Source organism: Bufo gargarizans, chromosome 11, assembly GCF_014858855.1.
Source record: "Bufo gargarizans isolate SCDJY-AF-19 chromosome 11, ASM1485885v1, whole genome shotgun sequence".
NCBI classification, from domain to species: Eukaryota; Metazoa; Chordata; class Amphibia; order Anura; family Bufonidae; genus Bufo; species Bufo gargarizans.
In genome coordinates, this window is record NC_058090.1 from 88,648,089 (window position 1) to 88,670,435 (window position 22,347).

Genomic DNA, 22,347 nt, shown 5'->3' on the forward strand with positions numbered 1-22,347 from the left:
AGGACGTGTATGACCTCTTATCAGTCCTGTTACCTGCTGTGTATAAGACGAGGAGACGTGTATGACCTCTTATCAGTCCTGTTACCTGCTGTGTATAAGACGAGGGGACCTGTATGATCTCTTATCAGTCCTGTTACCTGCTGTGTATAAGACGAGGGGACGTGTATGATCTCTTATCAGTCCTGTTACCTGCTGTGTATAAGACGAGGGGACGTGTATGATCTCTTATCAGTCCTGTTACCTGCTGTGTATAAGACGAGGGGACGCGTATGATCTCTTATCAGTCCTGTTACCTGCTGTGTATAAGACGAGGGGACATGTATGATCTCTTATCAGTCCTGTTACCTGCTGTGTATAAGACGAGGGGACATGTATGATCTCTTATCAGTCCTGTTACCTGCTGTGTATAAGACGAGGGGACGTGTGTGATCTCTTATCAGTCCTGTTACCTGCTGTGTATAAGACGAGGGGACGTGTGTGATCTCTTATCAGTCCTGTTACCTGCTGTGTATAAGACGAGGGGACGTGTATGACCTCTTATCAGTCCTGTTACCTGCTGTGTATAAGACTAGGGGACGTGTATGATCTCTTATCAGTCCTGTTACCTGCTGTGTATAAGACGAGGAGACGTGTATGACCTCTTATCAGTCCTGTTATCTGCTGTGTATAAGACGAGGGGACGTGTATGATCTCTTATCAGTCCTGTTACCTGCTGTGTATAAGATGAGGGGACGTGTATGATCTCTTATCAGTCCTGTTACCTGCTGTGTATAAGACGAGGGGACGTGTATGATCTCTTATCAGTCCTGTTACCTGCTGTGTATAAGACGAGGGGACGTGTATGATCTCTTATCAGTCCTGTTACCTGCTGTGTGTAAGACGAGGGGACGTGTGTGATCTCTTATCAGTCCTGTTACCTGCTGTGTATAAGACGAGGGGACGTGTATGATCTCTTATCAGTCCTGTTACCTGCTGTGTATAAGACGAGGGGACGTGTGTGATCTCTTATCAGTCCTGTTACCTGCTGTGTATAAGACGAGGGGACGTGTATGATCTCTTATCAGTCCTGTTACCTGCTGTATATAAGACGAGGGGACGTGTATGACCTCTTATCAGTCCTGTTACCTGCTGTGTATAAGACGAGGGGACATGTATGACCTCTTATCAGTCCTGTTATCTGCTGTGTATAAGAGGAGGGGACGTGTATGACCTCTTATCAGTCCTGTTACCTGCTGTGTATAAGACGAGGAGACGTGTATGATCTCTCATCAGTCCTGTTACCTGCTGTGTATAAGACGAGGGGACATGTATGATCTCTTATCAGTCCTGTTACCTGCTGTGTATAAGACGAGGGGACATGTATGATCTCTTATCAGTCCTGTTACCTGCTGTGTATAAGACGAGGGGACGTGTATGATCTCTTATCAGTCCTGTTACCTGCTGTGTATAAGACGAGGGGACGTGTATGATCTCTCATCAGTCCTGTTACCTGCTGTGTATAAGACGAGGGGACATGTATGATCTCTTATCAGTCCTGTTACCTGCTGTGTATAAGACGAGGGGACGTGTATGATCTCTTATCAGTCCTGTTACCTGCTGTGTATAAGACGAGGGGACGTGTATGATCTCTTATCAGTCCTGTTACCTGCTGTGTATAAGACGAGGGGACGTGTATTACCTCTTATCAGTCCTGTTACCTGCTGTGTATAAGACGAGGGGACGTGTGTGATCTCTTATCAGTCCTGTTACCTGCTGTGTATAAGACGAGGGGACATGTATGATCTCTTATCAGTCCTGTTACCTGCTGTGTATAAGACGAGGGGACGTGTATTACCTCTTATCAGTCCTGTTACCTGCTGTGTATAAGACGAGGGGACGTGTGTGATCTCTTATCAGTCCTGTTACCTGCTGTGTATAAGACTAGGGGACGTGTATGATCTCTTATCAGTCCTGTTACCTGCTGTGTATAAGACGAGGGGACCTGTATGATCTCTTATCAGTCCTGGTACCTGCTGTGTATAAGACGAGGGGACGTGTGTGATCTCTTATCAGTCCTGGTACCTGCTGTGTATAAGACGAGGGGACGTGTATGATCTCTTATCAGTCCTGTTACCTGCTGTGTATAAGACGAGGGGACGTGTATGATCTCTTATCAGTCCTGTTACCTGCTGTGTATAAGACGAGGGGACGTGTATGACCTCTTATCAGTCCTGGTACCTGCTGTGTATAAGACGAGGGGACGTGTGTGATCTCTTATCAGTCCTGGTACCTGCTGTGTATAAGACGAGGGGACGTGTATGATCTCTTATCAGTCCTGTTACCTGCTGTGTATAAGACGAGGGGACGTGTATGATCTCTTATCAGTCCTGTTACCTGCTGTGTATAAGACGAGGGGACCTGTATGATCTCTTATCAGTCCTGTTACCTGCTGTGTATAAGACGAGGGGACATGTGTGATCTCTTATCAGTCCTGTTACCTGCTGTGTATAAGACGAGGGGACGTGTATTACCTCTTATCAGTCCTGTTACCTGCTGTGTGGGCAGCAATCCCAGGAGGGGGAAATTAGTTGTGATAGTGGCAAAGATGAAGGTGGTATCTTTTTTGGCGGCAGTCCATAATGGAAAATGGAAGTGAAGTCAATGGCCAAGCCCATTAGGATACAATACATAAAGTCTCTCTTTGCTGAATAGATGATGGGAGTTGCAGTACATATAGCAGCAATAGGCACAGTTCTGAGGTATATTCCAGAGTAAGCTTTTCCCAATAACTGTGTATAGGCAGTGAAAATACTAGAAATCCTCCCACAGACTCTCTCTATAGTTCAACCTTCCCAAATAACCACAGGTGTGCAATTTTCATTAACACTTTCTGCAATGCCCAGTCTGCCTGGTACAGATACTAGGGTAGTGAGCTCCAGAGTCAATTAAGGCCCCTTTCACACGGGCGAGTATTCCGCGCAGATGCGATGTGTGAGTTGAACGCTTTGCACCCGCACTGAATCCCAACCCATTCATTTCTATGGGGCTGTTCACATGAGCGGTGATTTTCACGCATCACTTGTGCGTTGCGTGAAAATTGCAGCATGCTCTATAGGGTTGCGTGAAAATCGCAAGCATCAGCAAGAAAGTGTGGATGCGGTGCGATTTTCACGCACGGTTGCTAGGAGACGATAGGGATGGAGACCCGATCAGTATTATTTTCCCTTATAACATGGTTATAAGGGAAAATAATAGCATTCTGAATACAGAATACATAGTACAATAGCGCTGGAGGGGTTAAAAAAAAAATAATAAAACTTACCTTAATCCACTTGATCGCGCAGCCGGCATCTCTTCTGTCTTCTTTCTTTGCTTTGTGCAGGAAAAGGACCTGTGGTGACGTCACTCCGGTCATCACATGGTCCGTCACATTTTACCATGGTGATGGATCATGTGATAGACCATGTGATGACCGGAGTGACGTCACCACAGGTCCTTTTCCTGTACACAGCAAAGAAAGAAGACAGAAGAGATGCCGGCTGCGCGATCAAGTGGATTAAGGTGAGTTTAATTTTATTTTATTTTTTTAACCCCTCCAGCGCTATTTTACTTTGCATTCTGTATTCAGAATGCTATTATTTTCCCTTATAACCATGTTCCCTTATACCCAGCACCTGTTCAGTAGGTTTTTTGTTTCATCTTTCAGTCTCGGGATGAAGGTTCCCTGGACTAGGTCTAGCTTTTAGCAGCTCACACTAACGTGCCCTTTCTCTAGGCCTGCTCAGCAAGGGGGTGGAACCAGCCCATCACCCGGGCAATTGCACCAAGATTGCCAGTTTTAACTAATTACTGCCCATAGACAACCATTGCTGATAACTAGTGCATAAGGGAATTGGTACATTAACAATAAATCACAACATTCACTCTGTAGCAGTTAGTGAACTGGTAGAATTACTCACCATCACGAACATCCAGTCTAGCGGGGTCACTTATTTCTCCAGTACTGGTCTGACATCCGTAATTTCCACTGTGTGATGTTCCAGCATTTTGTATTGTATAGGATTTTCCACTGTGCACTTGCACATGGTCTTTGTACCATATATACTTCAGATCTTCTCCTCTAGTAGCCTCCACATCACAGGTCATTGTTATAGACTCCGTTGTGAATATCTTCTTGTAGTTTGGAGTGAAGGTCACCACAGGTCTGATGGAGGCTCCTATAAGACATCATTTATTACACTGAGGAATTGTAGACAGTCTTTTCCGAGAAATCAGGAAATCAGGAAAACATTGGATTCAGTTTGCTACTAAGTTTTTGAGAAATTCGGAACCAATCATTTTAGTTCAGAATTGATTCGCTCATCCTTACCCCCTACATATTAGAATATTGTCAGCCAGCCCCCAAGTTTTTTCTGGTTGGCATTTGTAAAAGGCGTTTTCTGGGATTTTCATATTGATGTCTTCTCCTGATTACCAGGTTGGTGAGGGTCTGACTCCTGGCACCCTGGTAAGCTGTATTAAGAGGTCATGGAGCTGAGCTGCAATACCGGGCACAGCATCTATGTAATGAAAGGCACTGTGCTGCAAGGAGGACGCGGCACTCACCGGAGCTGTGGTGATCGCCGTAGCTTCCTCAAACAGCTGATCGGTGGAGGTGTCGGGTGTCAGGCCACAACCAATCTCATATTGATGACCTATTTTGAGGGTGAGCGATCGATATGAAAATCCCACAGAAACCCTTGAAGGGAGAACTCGACCGAAAGCCAGAAAACTGAAAAGTAAACTTTTTAGTGAAGGTTTCCTCAACTTAATTGAAATAATAAGTCTATGTACATCTTTAATACAATAGCTACACCAGGCTGGCCCATGTAATGGTAATTACCTGTATGTTAATCCATGTAAAATACCACAATGGTGAGAACATGGACTAAACCTCCAAGTATGAACTTACACAGCACATTGTGTGATACAAGTGACCTCACGGTTCTCCATATATAAGGTTCTATTATAGAGAATAAAGCATGAAAGGATGAAGCTTACCGGTTCATTGGAGGTTGTTGCTACTAGTGTTGAGCGAATCGAAGTTCACAAAGTGGACTTTGATCCGAATTTCAGGGAAAATTTGATTTGCTGCAAAGCCAAATTTCCTTGTGCTTCGTGGTAACAAATCAAATTTCCCTAAAATGGCGGTAAAAAAAAAAAATTATACTCACCTCATCCATTTGCGTGTGAAGACTCCGCCAAGGCCATCTTGATTGAAGATCCAGTGCGAAATCTTGTGCACGGTGAAGTATGATGCGGTATGATTAGGGTTTTGCCTCTTTTTGCCTTTTCACACCCCAGAAGTATATCATGTGTTCAGCATTATATACCGTATTTTTCGCCCCATAAGATGCACTTTTTTTCCCCCCAAACTGGGGGGAAAATGCCCCTGTGTCTTATGGGGCGGATACTAATGAGCGCTTCCAATATGGAAGCGCTCATTAGTACTGGAGGACCAGGAAGTGGTGAAGGCTCTGTATTCACCGCTTCCTGGTCCTCGGCTGTCGGCTGTGCAGTGGCTGCACACAGCGTGAGGGCGCTCTGTGACCTCACGCTGTGTGCGCCAGTTCACAGCACAGCAAACAACAGGAGGAAGAAGATTGCACTGGAGGAGAGGAGTGGTGGTGTCCAGGTGCATGAGAGGTAAGTGGTTTATTTATTTTGTGATCTGAGGATGGGGGCTGCTGAATGATGGCTGGGCGCTGATTATATGTCGGGGCTGATTTTATATATGACTGGGGGCTGATTATATGACTGGGGGCTGATTACATATGGCTGGGAGCTGATTACATATCGCTGAGGGCTGATACCATATGGCTGAGGGCTGATATGAGGCATGGGGAACTGTGAGCTGAGGTATGATTAATATTGGGGGTCTGATTGGTGGTCTGACCTGAGGTGTAATGAAAAATGTTTTTTTTCTTATTGTCCTCCTCTAAACCTAGGTGCGTCTTATGGGCCGGTGCATCTTATAGGGCGAAAAATACGGTACGTGTTTGTTTAAAACACATTTTTTATGTTATCTAGTGGGTTTGGTTAATAAAACACTGAGCTTGTAACTTATGCAGACTGTCTTCACTGTATCCTGCTTCTCTTTGGACCTGATCTTTAATACAGGTGAGTCAGTTGAAAAATACTATGCATTTGGGAAACCAGAGGATTGCATGTGCATTATACTGTAAGAAAGTCAATGCCATATTGGAGGACTGTCAAGGAATCCTAATGATCCTGCCCAGCTTTGTTTGGATGGCGGTGAAGTACAGAACATGTACTGTGCTTGACTTCCAAAATGTGGTAGCCCTAAAATATTTATATCTTTAGATTAAGATCAAAAAATATACATAATGTGCAGTCCACAGCCAAAACTCAACCAGGGCCACAATGAAACGATTGATCCTATGGCCTATCACTGGTGTTGAAGAGAACCCGTCACTATAATAGTCTTCAAATGATATCATTGCTTGTTTGAAGCTTTAACAGATCTACTTATGATAAAGCAGCAATTAAGCTCTCCACATCCCTCAACACCATGGCTATTGCAGTCTCTTATTGTAGAGTATTCGTACAACTCCCTGACTACTATCACATCCTCTACTGCATTTGATGTATCATGGCTAAAGTGGAGTGAACCTGCCTTTCGGCAGGTTCGAGTTCGGATTTTGGGTTTAAGCGAATTACGTAATGGATTCTGTTCTCACAGAATCTATCACGTAATTCAATGCTGGCATGCCGCATAATACAAGTGTATGGCCAGCCCCAAGAGTTCCGTTCTGCTGGCCATACTCTTGTATTGTGATGGCATGCAAAAAGGAATGCCTCTAAAGGCATTCAATTTGGCATGCTGGCATTGAATTATGTTATGGATTCCGTGAGAACGAAATCCATTATGTAATTCACTTAAAACCCGAACTCGAACCTGCCAAAGGGCAGGTTCGCTCAACTCTAAGCATAACCTGTCAAAAACATGTCAAAGTCTTCTGTTATTTCTTTTTAATATGCAATGATTATACATGCTAAGGCAAAGAATTCCATGTTCGAAACGCGTCAGTGTAATTTTATTCACATGACATGACTTTCCATGGATTTCTGAAGAAGAAGAGGTGCTGGCAGTCACCAGGGCGGTGGAGTCGGTAAGCCAAAGCTCTGACTCCAACTTCTGCCTTTTAACATTCTTCGACTTCTTCACAAATGACCGATAATTTAGAAATAGCAAATTAATACATTTAAAAAGAGAACTCCGCCCCAAACCTGTAAAGTGAGGATATCAATAGATATTTCCTTAAATTTTAGGAGAAAATGAGCCTGTGTAATAAAATGCTTACACCAGGTTAGCCCATTTGGTGGTAGTTCACCTGTTGTAATGAGTAATATACCACAATGGCCAGAAGATTGAGTTTGAGTTGTGTGACACAAGTGACATCAGTGTTCTCAATATACTGTATAAAGTTCTATTATATGAATTAAAGGATAAAAGAAGAAGACTGGTAACTTACCTTCTTGTATGAGGACCAACCCTATAAAACAGAAGAGAAGGGTTAACCCATATAATATAGCCCTGGTACATTTCTTCATTGGAGATTATTAGAGATTAGGGCCACCATTAGTAACTACACTTGGATTAGATGGAATTACAATTATAGCATTCTTATCACATATCATATCCATATTTTACATAATTAACATAGTTTGTAAGGCTGAAAAAAGACACCCATCCAGTTCAGCCTGATATCCTGCAAAGTTGATACAGAGGAAGGCAAAAACCCTGATGAGGTAGAAGCCAACTTTCCTCATTTTTGGGGTAAGCCCAGAAAAGAAGCTGCTACAAAATACGTTGGATGTACAGAATTTCCATTATAGATTTCAAGTTTATGTTCCACTTCTGGTTTTGGCCTCCAGACGTTGATGTAAAATAATGTTGTGTGGAAGCGCCAAGATATATTAGAATGAAGGAAAGTGTAGTCATGATAATCATAATTATGTCCGCTATACCTTCAACTCCAACTAGTGGATTTACATAGCCATATGTGGACTGAAAGACTTGTAGATCACGGTACTTACAGAGCAAAAACACGGACGTCTCTGGGGACATGATGGACGAACGGAGACAATGCTCTCGAGTGTAAAAAGAGAAGTCGTCTTCTGCCTGAATATTCCTTTAAATTACAGGAAGAAAGGAGAATGGTGAAATAGTTGTCATTTCACTGCTTGACCATGAGGTGCGTCATCAGGGATGGCTTTAGGTTGGATGATGCCATGTTCAATACTGCCGTGAGTGCCTCCCTTCATAGGGTGTATGATCATACAGTTCCTAATTCTAAGCGCTATACGCTATGGGGCACAAATAGGGTCCAACATTGGCAAAATTGCATTTCCAAACAGTTGCATAAATAACAGTGCTACAGGACAATAACCACATGGATGTCTTGTTTATTGCATATTAAGATCCACTAACTAGAGGTGTCATCATTTTTTACATTAAGTCTGTGAGACCACTATTTGCCCTATTTTAACATATGTCTAACCTTGTAAAACTTCGCTTTTAATATCAGTTGTTGTAAAATCCCTAAATTTAAAACCTCCTACTATGACGTCCTTCACTATTCACCTAACATATCCCGCTACACAGTCTCTTCAAGTTTATTTTTTCCTCACCTCATCTGTTATTGGTGCTCGTTTACCTGTGCTTCCTCCCCTAGCTTACGTTTGCTGTTCCAATACTGCCCCTCTAGTCTCACGTCACCTACAGAATATCTTGCGCATGTCAGGAATCGTATAATTATATCTTGTCCCAGCGCATAATCTGCGCATGCCTAGAAGCTTATCATCTCAACGTATTTGTTTTATCACTGCGCATGCTCCGGGACTTAGAATCCCGACTTCATTTTATTATTCGATGCGCATGAGCTGGACTTTATCCCTACTGACCAGAGCTTCTTACAATCAATGAGACTATTTTTTGTCATTTATCAACATTAGATAGCATTTATTTTCACCATGATTAGATATTTTACTGTAATCAGGTACAGTGATTATCATTGTGATTAAATATCTTACCAATGATCAGGTTACTATAATTCTCAATCATGATTATCTAGGTCAGGGGTGGCCAACCTTACAGACACAAAGAGCCAAAAAAAAAAAAAACATGACTACCAGGAGCCACAAGCTATACTTTTACACATGAGTCACCGTATTTTTCGCCCTAAAGATGCACCTAGGTTTTAACAAGGAAAAATAAGAGAAATTATTTTTTTTCCTCTGATCTGAGGTCTGATTAAATTTTTTTTTCTTATTTTTCATTAGCAGAGAAAAAAAAATATATATTTTCCATCATACCTCAGATCAGACTCCTAAATCAGATCCCCAATCCTCATATGACTTAAAATAAGATCCCCAAACCTCATCAGACCTCCAGATCAGATCCCCACAATAAGACCCCCAATGCTCTGATCAGACAACACAAATCAGACTACCAGTGTCAGACCCTCAGTGCTCAGATCTCCCCCCCAATGCTCAGATCTCCCCCAAATGCTCAGATCTCCCCACCATGATCAGATCGCCCCCTTCTCAGACCTGCCCCATGCTCAGATATTCCCCCCATGCTCAGATATTCCCCCATGCTCAGATATTCCCCCCATGCTCAGATATTCCCCCCATGCTCAGATATTCCCCCCATGCTCAGATCAGACCCCCCCATTCTCAGATCAGACCCCCCCATTCTCAGATCAGACCCCCCATGCTCATATCAGACCCCCATTGCCCAGATCAGGACCCCCCATTGCTCAGATCAGAACCTCCCATGCTTAGATCAGACCCCCATTGCTCAGATCAGGACCCCCCATTCTCAGATCAGACCCCCATTGCTCAGATCAGGACCCCCCCCATTCTCAGATCAGACCTCCTTTGCCCAGATCAGGACCCCCACCTCCCATGCTTAGATCAGACCCCCATTGCCCAGATCAGACCCCCATTGCCCAGATCAGGACCCCTTCATGCTCAGATCAGAACCTCCCATGCTCAGTTCTATAATTTAAAAAAATCTCTTCCCTCTCCTGATCAGGCACTGGGCTCCTGCTCGGGCACCTGCTACTCTGCAGGTCTGACACGCTCTCCACTGTGACCTGATAAGCACAACGTCATGTCATAGTGCGTGTCTCCACGTACTATGTTCTCACACTGCATCAGGTTACATTGGTTTATACAGTTCGCGTTATATTAGTCACTACATGTTGCTTCCTGCAATCTGCCCTGCATCTGCGCATATCGCTCGACACGAAAAGGAAGAGTCCACCTGACAGGCGGAGGACCCTTTCCAGGTCGAGCAAAGTGCGTAGACAGCTGGCGCATGCTTGCTTGCTTCCGTGAGGCTGCTGCCAGGATACCACGCGGGCCCGGACCAGTGTAACCATGGCGCATGCGCGAGATTACAGCGCTCTCGAAAAAATAAAAATAAGCGAGGAGAGGAGTGAATAATTACCAGAGGAGCAGGTGCTGGGCTCCAAGCTCATGGGCGCGGCTGGGCTCCAACGGACAGAGGGACAGCCCCTTGGGTTCCTTATAGAGGTAATTTGCATATTAATAAAAGCGATTTTTACCCTAAATGACGGGACAGATGGGGGTAAGACTAGTAGATTTTAAACTAAATCGTGGAGACTGACGTGATGGTGTAAAAAATCTCTATAGCTAAAATCAAGGTGACAGAATCCCCTTAAAGAAAAGAAGTGACGGTAAATCCTTCATTTAACCCACAGGGGGCAAGACTTTTTAGCCGATAAATCCATCTGCTGTAATCTCTTATCGATATCTCCTTGTCTAGGGCCTGACATGATCTTACTAATGCCCCAGAACTTGAGATTACTGACATCCCCTTTATGTACATCCTGTACATGTCTACATAGAGACGTGTCGGCTTCAGTATTTACATTGCTTAAATGCTTGGAAATTCGTCTCCTCAACTCTTGTGTCGTTTTGCCAATGTATAGTTTTGGGATCCACATTTGATGGCATAGACAACCCCAGTGGTTTTACAGTTAATGTACTGCTTAATTTGGTATTATTTGTTGTCAATTGGATTGATAAATTCCTTTTGGGGTAACATCTTGTTGAAAAAATTACAATCCCCACATGGATAGGAACCCTTTATGGTCAACCATGTTGCTTTTGTTTCTCTCTTGTAATTCCACTGGAAATGGCTATGGACGAGATTTTCTTTTATATTCGTCCCTCTTCTATAGGTCACTGTTGGATTTTAGGAAATAACATCGACTAGATCCTTATCTGCTCTAAGTATATGCCAGTATCGTTTTAGTATTTGTCTCACTTTCTGATATTGCACATCATATGTGCCAATACACCGTACAATTGTCTCCTTTTTGTCTGTTGTTGGTTCTGCAGGAGCACTCTTCTTTCAGTTGTTTTTGCTCTCCTATACGCTTTTGTGTAGTACTTTTTTAGGGTAACCTCGAGCTAAAAATCTTTGATATAACAGTTCACTTTCACGTTTAAAGGCCTCATCATTTGAGCAATTTCTCCTTGCTCGTAAATACTGGCCTACGGGGATACCTCTCTTGAGGGCCAGTGGGTGATAGCTTTGCCAATGTAATAGGCTATTGGTTGAGGTGGACTTCTTATATACTTCTGTAAATATGTTCCCGTCAGGCCGCAGGGTAAAAAGCAGATCCAAAAAAATTCAACTTTTTTTCATGTATCTTGGCCTTGAATCTGAGGCCTATTGAATTATTATTAAGAATTGTTACAAACTGTTGAAATTGATTTTAAATGCCTTCCCAAAAAATTAAAGCATCATCAATATAACAACCCCAAAAGGTGATGTGCTTAGTGAAATTACTGTGTTCCTCTGTGAATACCAGTCTCGCTTCCCACCACCCTAAAAAAAGATTAGCAAAATTTGGTGCACAAATCGTACCCATAACGGTTCCTGTGATCTGTAAATAATATTTACTATCAAAGATAAAATAATTGTAAGTAATTAATGAAGCAGCAAGATGGTACTGTTAGGGCTCATTTAGATGACCTTATGAATGAGTCCGTAATTTTGTTGGATGGGTGTGGAGCCGTTCATTTCAAAGGGGCCGCAAAAGATGTGGACAGCACACCGTGTGCTATCCACATCCATAGTTCTGTTCCATGAACCCCCAAAATTTGCAGACCACAAAACACTACGGTCATGTTAATGTAGCCTTAGAGAGGCAGCATGGTGGATAGTTGGTGGAGAAGGTGGAGAATAGATGGGGAGGGTGCTAGAAAAGTGGACAGCTGAAGATGTCTGGGCAGCAAACTCTGTAGGCATGAGTCATTATCAGGGAAAGTCATCATGGTGGTCTGTGTCAGATGGATAGAAAAAGGAAAAGTAAATAATTGCAATCTGAGAAGACATCACCTATGATTCCATGGATTGAATGGTACTGTCTATGTAGAACTATCTATTATCTGTATGATTTTGAAGGGGTCGGCCACTTCCTGTAGTGTTTTTTATCCAATAACAGTATGATGTTAATATTTAGACACTGTAGTGGTAATATGATCATGATATTGCAGTATTAGTCTTGTTTAGTGGTATTTTATGTTAACTATGACTTTTTAGAGGTATACTGCCATATATAGATTCGTTTTTATAACCGATCAGATTATGTGAGGACAAGTCCCAGGTTCCACAGAACAAAGTAATATCCAGGGACAGTTTGAAATACACCATCTCAATAGTACTGAGCTGGTTATCTAAGCCTATTGTGTTATAAAAGTATTTTTGGGGGGTGAATAGATGGATGGAATATCAAATATTTTTGCATTAGTAAAGTTTAATTAATAACCTGCCAGAACTTCAGCTTCCAGAACAGCTTTTTTTTCTTTTTTGCAAGAACATGCAGCCTAGAAATGATCTTACCACAGACCTTATTTGTATATCCACATCCTTTATTTGTATAAACAGGGCCTCTTCGTACCCCTTCAGACATTTAAGCCCTGGTACTTTTTTTTTTCCCCCAAGAATGACATTCCTTTCACTAAACCAAACAATAGTTCAGTACTTTCTTTATTAGTGGGCTTGTTACATCTGTACACATGAAGGCATATGTGCAGTGTCCTGAAATACACTGTAAAGCATTGAAAGTGTTAATATCACTGTATTTCATGTGTTATATGCCTGTACTACAAATCCCATAAGGTTGTATAGGGAGTGTGGCGACCCACGTGGCTAGTCAGGGCTGGCTCCACCCTTCCTCTCTAGGAGGAAGATTCTGGAGTTAATAGCTGTCTGCTGAGGAGTGAACACCTCAGAGCACCAAGGAGCAACTCCTGTAGGGAGATTCCATTCTCCTACAGCCCACAAGCAACTTATGTGCCAGCACTGAGAAGGGAAAAGATCTATAGAAGGTTTAGCAGACAGAAAGGGATTGTGGCAAATAAGGTAATCGCTTCTAATCTGGATTCAGCCTCCTCTGCATGTGGTGAAAACACTATAAGGTACAAGCTGCCCACCATAACCAAAGGACATAGACTGTATTCCCCTAAGGATACTGTGGATGTCATATACTATACTATATATATCTGATGATAGAGAAAGTGCATCCCTTTAGTCCAGGAAAAGGAGAGATTGACCAGTCTGATTGAGAGAGAGAGAGAGAGAGAAGCTAGCCTCCATGTGCAACCTCATGTGAATAGAGCTTGTGTGGATCACCTGCTGACTGGCTTTAGTAAAGTACTGTGGATTTGTTATAACAAGACAAGGTATCTGTCACAGTAGGTAAGATAAGGGAAGGAAACAGAACACGACAAGGCAAACAAAACAACTGACTAGGCCCCAAATGCTAAGGAACAAAGGGGTCACCACCTAGCAATCCCTAAAACACTTTCCCTAAGCTGCTATGCCCATGTGCATATCTCGATGGTAGATATGCACATGCCCACTTACCTAAGACTATAACACACTGAACCAAACCCTCAGCTGTAGGGACAGGGGAAAGAGGCACCCAGCTCCTTCAACAACCGAAGGAGCTAGCGTCACCCTAGAGGTCTAGTAAAAACAGACACAAGGAAAAAGGGAAAAGGACTTATCTAGAGATGTGTTGTAGCAGACAATCCAACAAACTTCCAGAGCTCACACAAGGCAGAACTATAACCCACAAAGGCTATAGGGAGAGGGAGGAATAAATAGCCTCTCCAATTACCTAAAGAACAACACCTGGGAGGAGGTGGGATTCAGTTAAAACTCACAACAAAACAAACTGTCAGATCGAGTCACGTGCAGCGATTTGCTGTCAGATCTCCTCAGAACACCCACAGGGCAGGGCGTGACAGTATCATCATTATACCACACAAAATTTGCACCACAAGGTGCTGGCGGCACCACAACCGGGACCCTGCCTCACACCTTAAAACAACAACAATCACCTTAACCGCCATCAGGCAGGAGAAACACAGAACCAGATTGTGCCCAGAAGGGAAGAACCGGTGCGCCCCCTTTGCATCGCTGCACGCCGGCCCGGTCGCTGCATTTTTTTGGTGTCACTAACTGGATCAAATCCTCTGTGTCTTACAAGAGACTGTAAATCATCCATCTTTATTGTGCATTTGTGAGTGCTAGAAGAAAACAGTTTGCCGTGGCCTATTGCCATTCTTATTGCCTTGGGAGAAAATTTGCGTGGCATAAGAACTGTATGCTGATAATCTACAAGACCCCTACTACATGTGTACAACATTGAAAACTCTAAACTTTTTGTGTCACTGCCACTGCTTGCTGTCAGTGAATTGACTATTGTTCTATGCAAATTGCTGCAGACCAGCCCATAATGGGTTAATTCTGAATTTCTTGCTGCACCATTAACCCTGGCACCGACCCCCCCTGTCCGCCCTGCTCAGAGCAGGAAAAGGACAAGGCCACCTACTCAAAACAACAAACGTGCTTCCTGGAATGGAACCAAAGTTCCTAACTATTATTCCCAGGGGGACAGAAATACTGACTGTACCCTGCCAGAAGTAAAGGGTCTTAAAATGCTCTGCAGAACCAGCGCTGTAGGATCACCCTAAACACAGCCACAAAAGCAAAGAATGCTGGATTAGGAAAATTAGATTCTTTTTGTCTGACAATACTTTGAATTAAATAAATATCTCAGAGAACATTGGATGTCTATTTAGAATAGCGCGTTTCGTCCACCGGCAGCATGCCTTGCTGAGTTCAGTAGCATCCGACAACAAAGATCAAAGTAATGCTTTCAATAATGATCTAAAAAATTAACATGACGTACAGAGGACCCGAATATAGTGATACATATGGAACAGTGGGCAGGAGCAATGAAGATTCCTCAAGGCTCTCTATATAACTCTCTAGTAGAGTACGGAGCTGTGTTAGGTCTGGTGCACCACAACTCCTGTAAACGACTGTTTGGCAAGGGTGTCAGAAGTCAGACCCCTGTGGATCTGATATTAATGACCCATCTTCAAGTCATCCACACACAGCAGAGCACAGTAGCCCAACCACCTCTGGCCACCAAATGCAGCGAGGTCAGGGCTAAAATAGGAATACACCATTAGGGTCCATTCACACGTCCGTTGTTTCTTTCCTGATCTGTTCCGTTTTTTGCGGAACAGATCTGGACCAGATCTGGACCCATTCATTTTCAATGGGTCCTGAAAAAAATCGGACAGCACAATGTCTGATTTTTTTTTCAGGACCCATTGAAAATGAATGGGTCCAGATCTGGTCCAGATCTGTTCCGCAAAAAACGGAACAGATCAGGAAAGAAACAACGGACGTGTGAATGGACCCTTAAGGAGCATCTGGCTGGCAAGTAGGGCCTGCTGATGGCAATTTTCAGGTGGCTTATGGCTATGGTAGGCACATTTATGTGAGATTTGTTACATAATGCAAGCACCAATTACTGAACGCATGAATTTTTAGAAAATCATGTGTACATCACTGGATCTGGTGGTAAGTCTAGTTGTTCCATAGTCAGCTGGACAAGTCATCTGACTTTACAGCAGCTAATTCAGTCCATAAACAGCTGCATTTGCATCTTAGTCCTCTGTAATGTCCTGTTTAGTGGGCAAAACAACAAGTGCTATAACAAATGCCCCTCAAGGAGCATAGACAGATAAGAACTCTCTTAAATGTAGTGGCCACTGGTATACACCATAAAGGATCATCAGAAGGAGGAGTACTAACACCAGCAGAGTGTGGGGGCTCAGGAGATGGAGGTATCTCCGAGTACTTAGGCTGTTGTATGGACACCATTCAGACAGTAGTCATGGAGGAAACCACCAGTATCTAGCAGCAGAGGAGGTAAGGAAGGATGCATCAAAGATTTGGAAAGAAAGAGCCCCTTGCTGTTGGAGTCATGCCATGCAAGGTGTTGTAGACCAAATCTTCGAGATTTTTGGTATAAGATGAACATTTTTTTTAAAATAAGAATTTAATTGTTGAAAGGACTGTCAAAAGACTTGAAGGACTCTCCTTTTAATTTTTGGTGTTTTACCATTGTAGTTTGCAGCGTTGATTAAGCAGTTGCTTCCTTTGCATGCAGAGTCCTTCAGGTACTGTTACATATCATTGTGTAGCTAAAGCAGGCATTTAGACCCTTGATATAAAGCTATACGGCTGCTACAGGAAATGTTAGGCTTGGTCAGCTATAATAAATGTGTGAATCTCTCACTACAGAAAAAGGAACTACCGATCAATTTTTCTTTTTGTGTCTACTGTGAATAAATGTGCGAATTCACATTCAGTAATCAGGTTGAGCGTATAGAAGAAGGATCTGTGCCCATTGGCATGCCAAGTCGTGAGCCTGCTGTGCCTAGACAACCCCACAGATTAAAGGGGCCATCAATATCAGATTGGTGGGGTCCAACTCCTGGCACCCCTGCCAATCAGCTGCGTGAACGCTTAGGCCTCTTCCTAGACCAGTGACATTGCATTCATAGGTCAGATGGCCTAGGTGCAGCTCATTCCCATTCAAGTGAATGGGGCTGAGCCGCGATACCAAGCACAACCGCTATCCAATGGATGTCACTGTGCTTGGTAAGCTATAAAGAGGATGCAGTGCTCACTGGAGCGCCGCTGCCTCATCAAACAGCTGGTTAGTGGTGGTGCCTGGAGTCTGACCCCACCGATGATATATTGAAGAGTTATCCTTAAGATAGGCCATTGCCATCAAAAACTTGGATAGCCCCTTTAACATTTTAGTTGACCACTGACAGACCACCATAATCCAGAAAAAGTTGTTCATGTTAATACATTTTGTGTGATAGTCACTAGTACACATGAAAAAAACTATCTTTCCCTAAAAGAACATTCCTAGAAACATTTTTCAACCATTTCCCCATGTCAGTAAAATTGTACTGTATGGCCAATGTGAGGAAAACTAATGGGCCAATATAGAGTAAAATGCATGGCTGTATCATGTCAGCAGATGATTGTTCCTTCATTGGATGTTGAAGCACAAACCTACTTCTATCTGATATGCATGGCTACATTTAGAAGCAAGGACGGTGTTATATGTCTTCTGGGAACTGTCTCTGTGAGATATCAAAAGGTTAGTATTGTCAGGGATCACTCTCTCAAGCAGAGTGGCGATGACAGACTTCTCATCAGACAATGGAGCTAAAGTCCAAACCCTGCTTTATTCGGGCACTTCAGCAAATACCGGCGATCATTCCCAGTTATAACATCACTGGGTGAGGTGAGGTTCCAGCACCACAAAACATAAAACAATATAAACTCCTGCCCGTCTGGGCTCTAACTAATACACAGTTGTTTCTAGCTCATCTATTGAGTGCAGGTCACACAAGGGAAATCAGGCTTCAACAGCCAGCAAGTCAGCCAGCTTACTAGGCTTTCCATACAGGTTAGCTTTCCAGGCATAACTCCCCAGACTGACCATATGGGATCTCTTTTATTTGCCCCAGTGATGAGCTCAACAAGCCTCACCTGGTATCACCTCCGGCTAGTGGGTAAAACGTGTACTGAAGGGGGGTGGACTGGTAGGTCCCACTGCCAAACCTACCCACTAGTCCAAATAAAATCCAGCCCAGAACAGAATCTAAACAAACCTCTCTCAGCAAACTACACTTATTTATTATTATAGTGTCATTTATTCCATGGTGCTGTACATATAAAAAAAGGGATATACATACATAATACTAAACACATGCAATAAGCATGAACACGACGAGTTAAAACTGGTACTGAAGGAAAGAAGACCCTGCCTGCGAGGGCTTACAATCTACAAGGGATGGGAGAAGGGCACAGTAAGAGAGGGTGAAGCTGGTCATGGTGGTATAGAGGCAGCAGGGTTATTGTAGGTTGTAAAAATGTCACGGATGATGTTGCAGATAGCTGGAACTTATAAATAAACATCCGACTGGCTTGATCCCAAACTTAGGTGCATATGGGTGAGCCCTATAAAACCCCTAGAGCTCTCCCTGACTGCTATGTCCATGCAAAAGTCTTTATGGTAGACGATTGCATGCCCTCATACCTTACACTATGTGACACCTGAAAACCCTATAATAGTGAGGGGACACGACCACCGGCTCCCTGCACTTAATGCGGACGGAGTCAGGGTCACCTGCAATCAGGCCAGCAAGGAACCACAAATAAAGGAAACAGACTTATCTGAGGAATCAGGAGAAGCAACCTCCAGCAGTGAACACAATCCAGGAAGAAGTATAAACCGCAAAGTGAGGCAGTATGGGAGGGAATATAAAGGGAGACAATCAGTGCAAATAGGTGACAGCTGCTAGAAGGAAAGGAGATAAGAAAGTGAAACCAAAACAAAGAACATCATACAACAGGTAGAGAAGAACGTCTGCCAGATCTTCTCACAGAGCTGGCGGTGACAGTACCCCTCCCTCTACGGGTGGACTCTGGACACTCAGCGCCCACCTTCTCAGGATGAGACCTATGGAAAGCCCTGATGAGACGAGTGACCTTAATGTCCGCCAGTGGGACCCACATCCTCTCCTCAGGACCATAACCCTCCCAATGAACGAGGTACTGGAGAGAACCGCGGATAATGCGAGAATCCACAATCCTAGAGACCTGAAATTCAAGATTGCCATCAACAACAATCAGAGGAGGAGGCAAAGAGGAGGGTACAGTGGGTTGGACATAAGGTTTTAATAGGGACCTGTGAAAAACATTATGGATCTTCCAAGTCCGAGGAAGATCAAGACGGAAGGCAACAGGATTAATGACGGACAAGATCTTGTAAGGCCCAATAAATTTAGGACCCAACTTCCAGGAGGGAACCTTCAGTTTGATATTCTTTGTAGACAACCACACCAGATCACCCACATTCAGGTCCAGACCAGGCACACGTCTCTTATCCGCCACACGCTTATATCTCTCACTCATCGTCTTCAGATTACCCTGAATCTTTTGCCAAATAAATGACCAAGACGAGGAAAATCTCTCCTCATCAGGTAAACCAGAAGACCCCTCTCTAGAGAATGTCCCAAACTGCGGATGAAACCCATATGCACCAAAAAATGGTGAGTTATCAGAGGACTCCTGGCGACGGTTATTTAAAGCAAACTCAGCAAGGGACAAAAAAGAACACCAATCCTCCTGATCCTCCGCCACAAAACAGCGCAGATATGTCTCCAGATTCTGATTGACGCATTCGGTCTGACCATTCGACTGCGGGTGAAAAGCAGAACAGAACGACAACCGAACCCCCAAGCGAGAAAAGGTCTTCCAGAATCTGGAAACAAATTGCGTGCCTGTTGAGGAAGGGTTGAGACGCATGCATATATATACATATATGTATGCAAACACGTGCATGCATGGATGATATATATGCATGCATTAATGGTCACTTTATAGGAGGATGTACGCAGATGTGCCCAGCATCTGCGCACATCTGCCCTTGGTGGTCCACAGGGGCTCATGGTGGCCCCTGTTGGAAATATGTGGCCCCTGCAAGGAGTGCCCCCTTATAATGTAAAATATGTGCCCCTTATAATATAAGATATCCCCCTTTTAATATAAGATGTATGCCTCCATAGGCCCCAATATCTGCAACCAGGTGCATCAGTGTGAATGTGCCCCAAGCATTCACACTGATGCAATCTGGTTGATTACATCAGAATGACCGGACAAAGGTCCAGTCATCCTGATGGCTACAAAGGACTCAGATTCAATTGAATCTGAGTCCTTTGTTCTAATTATCTCCAGCGCCGCTGGAGATAATTATGCATGATAGAAGAAGGGGAGAAACCTCCCCTCCTTCTATTATGCGCATTCCGACAGCGCGATTACCATTCCGGAATGCTAAAGGCTACAGATGGCAGTCTCCCGCCTGTTAGCCCATAGCGCGTCCCCAATGTGCGGGCCGGCGCAGTGACGTCATATCACTGCACCGGCCCACGTGGCTCTGATGGGCGGGAGTGCGCCCCCTGCACTCAGTAAGAAGGGTCGGGACCCCCTCCACCTTGAAGGGGAGCGCATCCTGCGCTCAGGGAGAAGACCCGTGCTGAGACCGGCTCCCCCAAGAGATTCAGGACAACGGAGCGAGGCGCAGGCGTAGCGCAGTGATAGCTGACTGAGGGGGAAGTAGCAGACCAGGATAGGGTTAACTTACATGGGGGGGTGGAGTGTGGCCGGGGAGGAGTAAGGGGCGGTGCGGCAGTTTCGCGGGCCGTTTATATGCTGGGTAGAGGTGGGGGGCGGCACCGGAGGCCATTATTGTCTGGAGAGTTGCCCACCCTCCCGCCCTTTGTTTGGAGTTATTTGTTTTCACATTTTGTCATAGCAGGGGGCAGGTTAACGGGGGTCCTGGAAGGCAATACTATGTTTACTAGGTGCATGACACGTTGGAACATGCATCCATGTGGTTCGGTAAGCTGAAAGCTGGGGGCTCCTGTTGGGCTAAAAGGCCTACAGGGGTAGAGGAATATATGGATTTTGGAGGATTTGGTGCCCTTGGGTCGGTGAGTGCGGCCGAGGGTAAGGATGAAGATGTGTGGAGTGAAGAGCGCAGCTTGCTAGGGTTGCCTTCTAGGATCCTTCCGCAGAAGTAAATGTTATTACATTGTATTGATATGTTTGTATTTATTTGTTGATATTTATTAATGTATGATTTAAAATGATGTTTGAATATTAGTGCTGTTTAATAAACGGCTGCTATGGCCTTTTCCACCAAGAATTACGGATTGCGTGTTTTATTGGGATGGGGTGATAACGGTGTGTGGTATGAGGGGTCTGAGAAGATCTTACCTCCTTAAGTCACAGGACCCCCCTGCTCCTGGAAGGAGAGCGCATCAGGCGCTCAGACGCGGTTCCGCTTCCTCCGCCTAGATAGAGCGCAGGCAGTCTGAGCTGCGCTAGGACACAGAACCCCTCTGATCCCCGACACCTACCCCTCACAGAAGCGGCACCTCCAGGAAGGAAGAGGACGCAGGCAGCAAGGAGCTGAACTGCGCTCTGAACACAACAGCCATCCCCAGGAGGAAAGAGCACACAGGCTGTACGGAACAATCAGCCCCCCCCCCCCTCTGGAATGCCGGCTGGCTAAGTATCTCTTCCTGGTTAACCCCTGTACCCCTATTCCTGCTGCCCTGATACACTTACAGCACAGAACCCCTGATATGCTGCCCTGCCTCAGCATGAACCCCTGCTGAGACCCTGGCAGACCTCTTCAGCAGTAACCCCCTCACTGCCAGTCCCCTGTTCCCCTACTCTGCCCTGAGACCCCTGATTTGCCCTGATACTCCTGCATTCTGCCCTGCAAGTCCCTGCAGAGCATTAACCCCTGCATTACCCTGTGTTCCTTGGCCTGCAGGCATTAACCCCTGCAGTGCCACAATTGTGTGATTAACCCTCTTGTAACCCCGTAGGGACAGTGAGTAGCCAGGCGGGTGGGTTACCGATAATACTATGTATGTGTGAACTGTATAGTTAGTTTATGGGTGGAATTTGGGAATGTGTAGTGTAGTTTAGTACTGTATATTTAGTGCTGTATTGTTAGTGTATTGCGTGCTTAGTGTATTAGGTTTTAATAAATACTGTTTTATGTACAACTATCTGTGTAACGTGTAGTTATTAGCGATAGTTAGTTTAGTAAGGCGCATGCAGCTAGCATAGTGGTTAGCGTAAAGTATAGTGAAAGTATTGTGTTATTGTTATATAAAGGTATAAATAGGCGGAGTCATCAATTGACGGCTCTTCCTATTTATGAATATTAGTTATCGATATTTGCATAAATATTGGTGATTAATATTCCCCCTTTACTGTGCCCCTATCAGAAACGATGTCTGAAGGAATGCCATGCAATTTAACAATGTGATCAACAAACGCTTGCGCCAGCGTCT

At 44.2% G+C, this 22,347-nt stretch overlaps 1 protein-coding gene across 1 annotated transcript in view; it reads right to left on the bottom strand.

Moving 5' to 3' along the window:
* Positions 1 to 22,347, bottom strand: part of LOC122921387 (Fc receptor-like protein 5) — a 126,387-nt gene that overhangs the window by 75,977 nt on the left and 28,063 nt on the right. Inside the window, exons 6-9 of the mRNA XM_044271366.1 lie at positions 21,397 to 21,661; positions 8,080 to 8,174; positions 7,515 to 7,535; positions 3,939 to 4,196 (exon numbers count right to left, since the gene is read on the bottom strand). Coding sequence (XP_044127301.1) covers positions 3,939 to 4,196; positions 7,515 to 7,535; positions 8,080 to 8,174; positions 21,397 to 21,661 — 639 coding nt within the window. The remainder of the gene's footprint in view (positions 1 to 3,938; positions 4,197 to 7,514; positions 7,536 to 8,079; positions 8,175 to 21,396; positions 21,662 to 22,347) is intronic.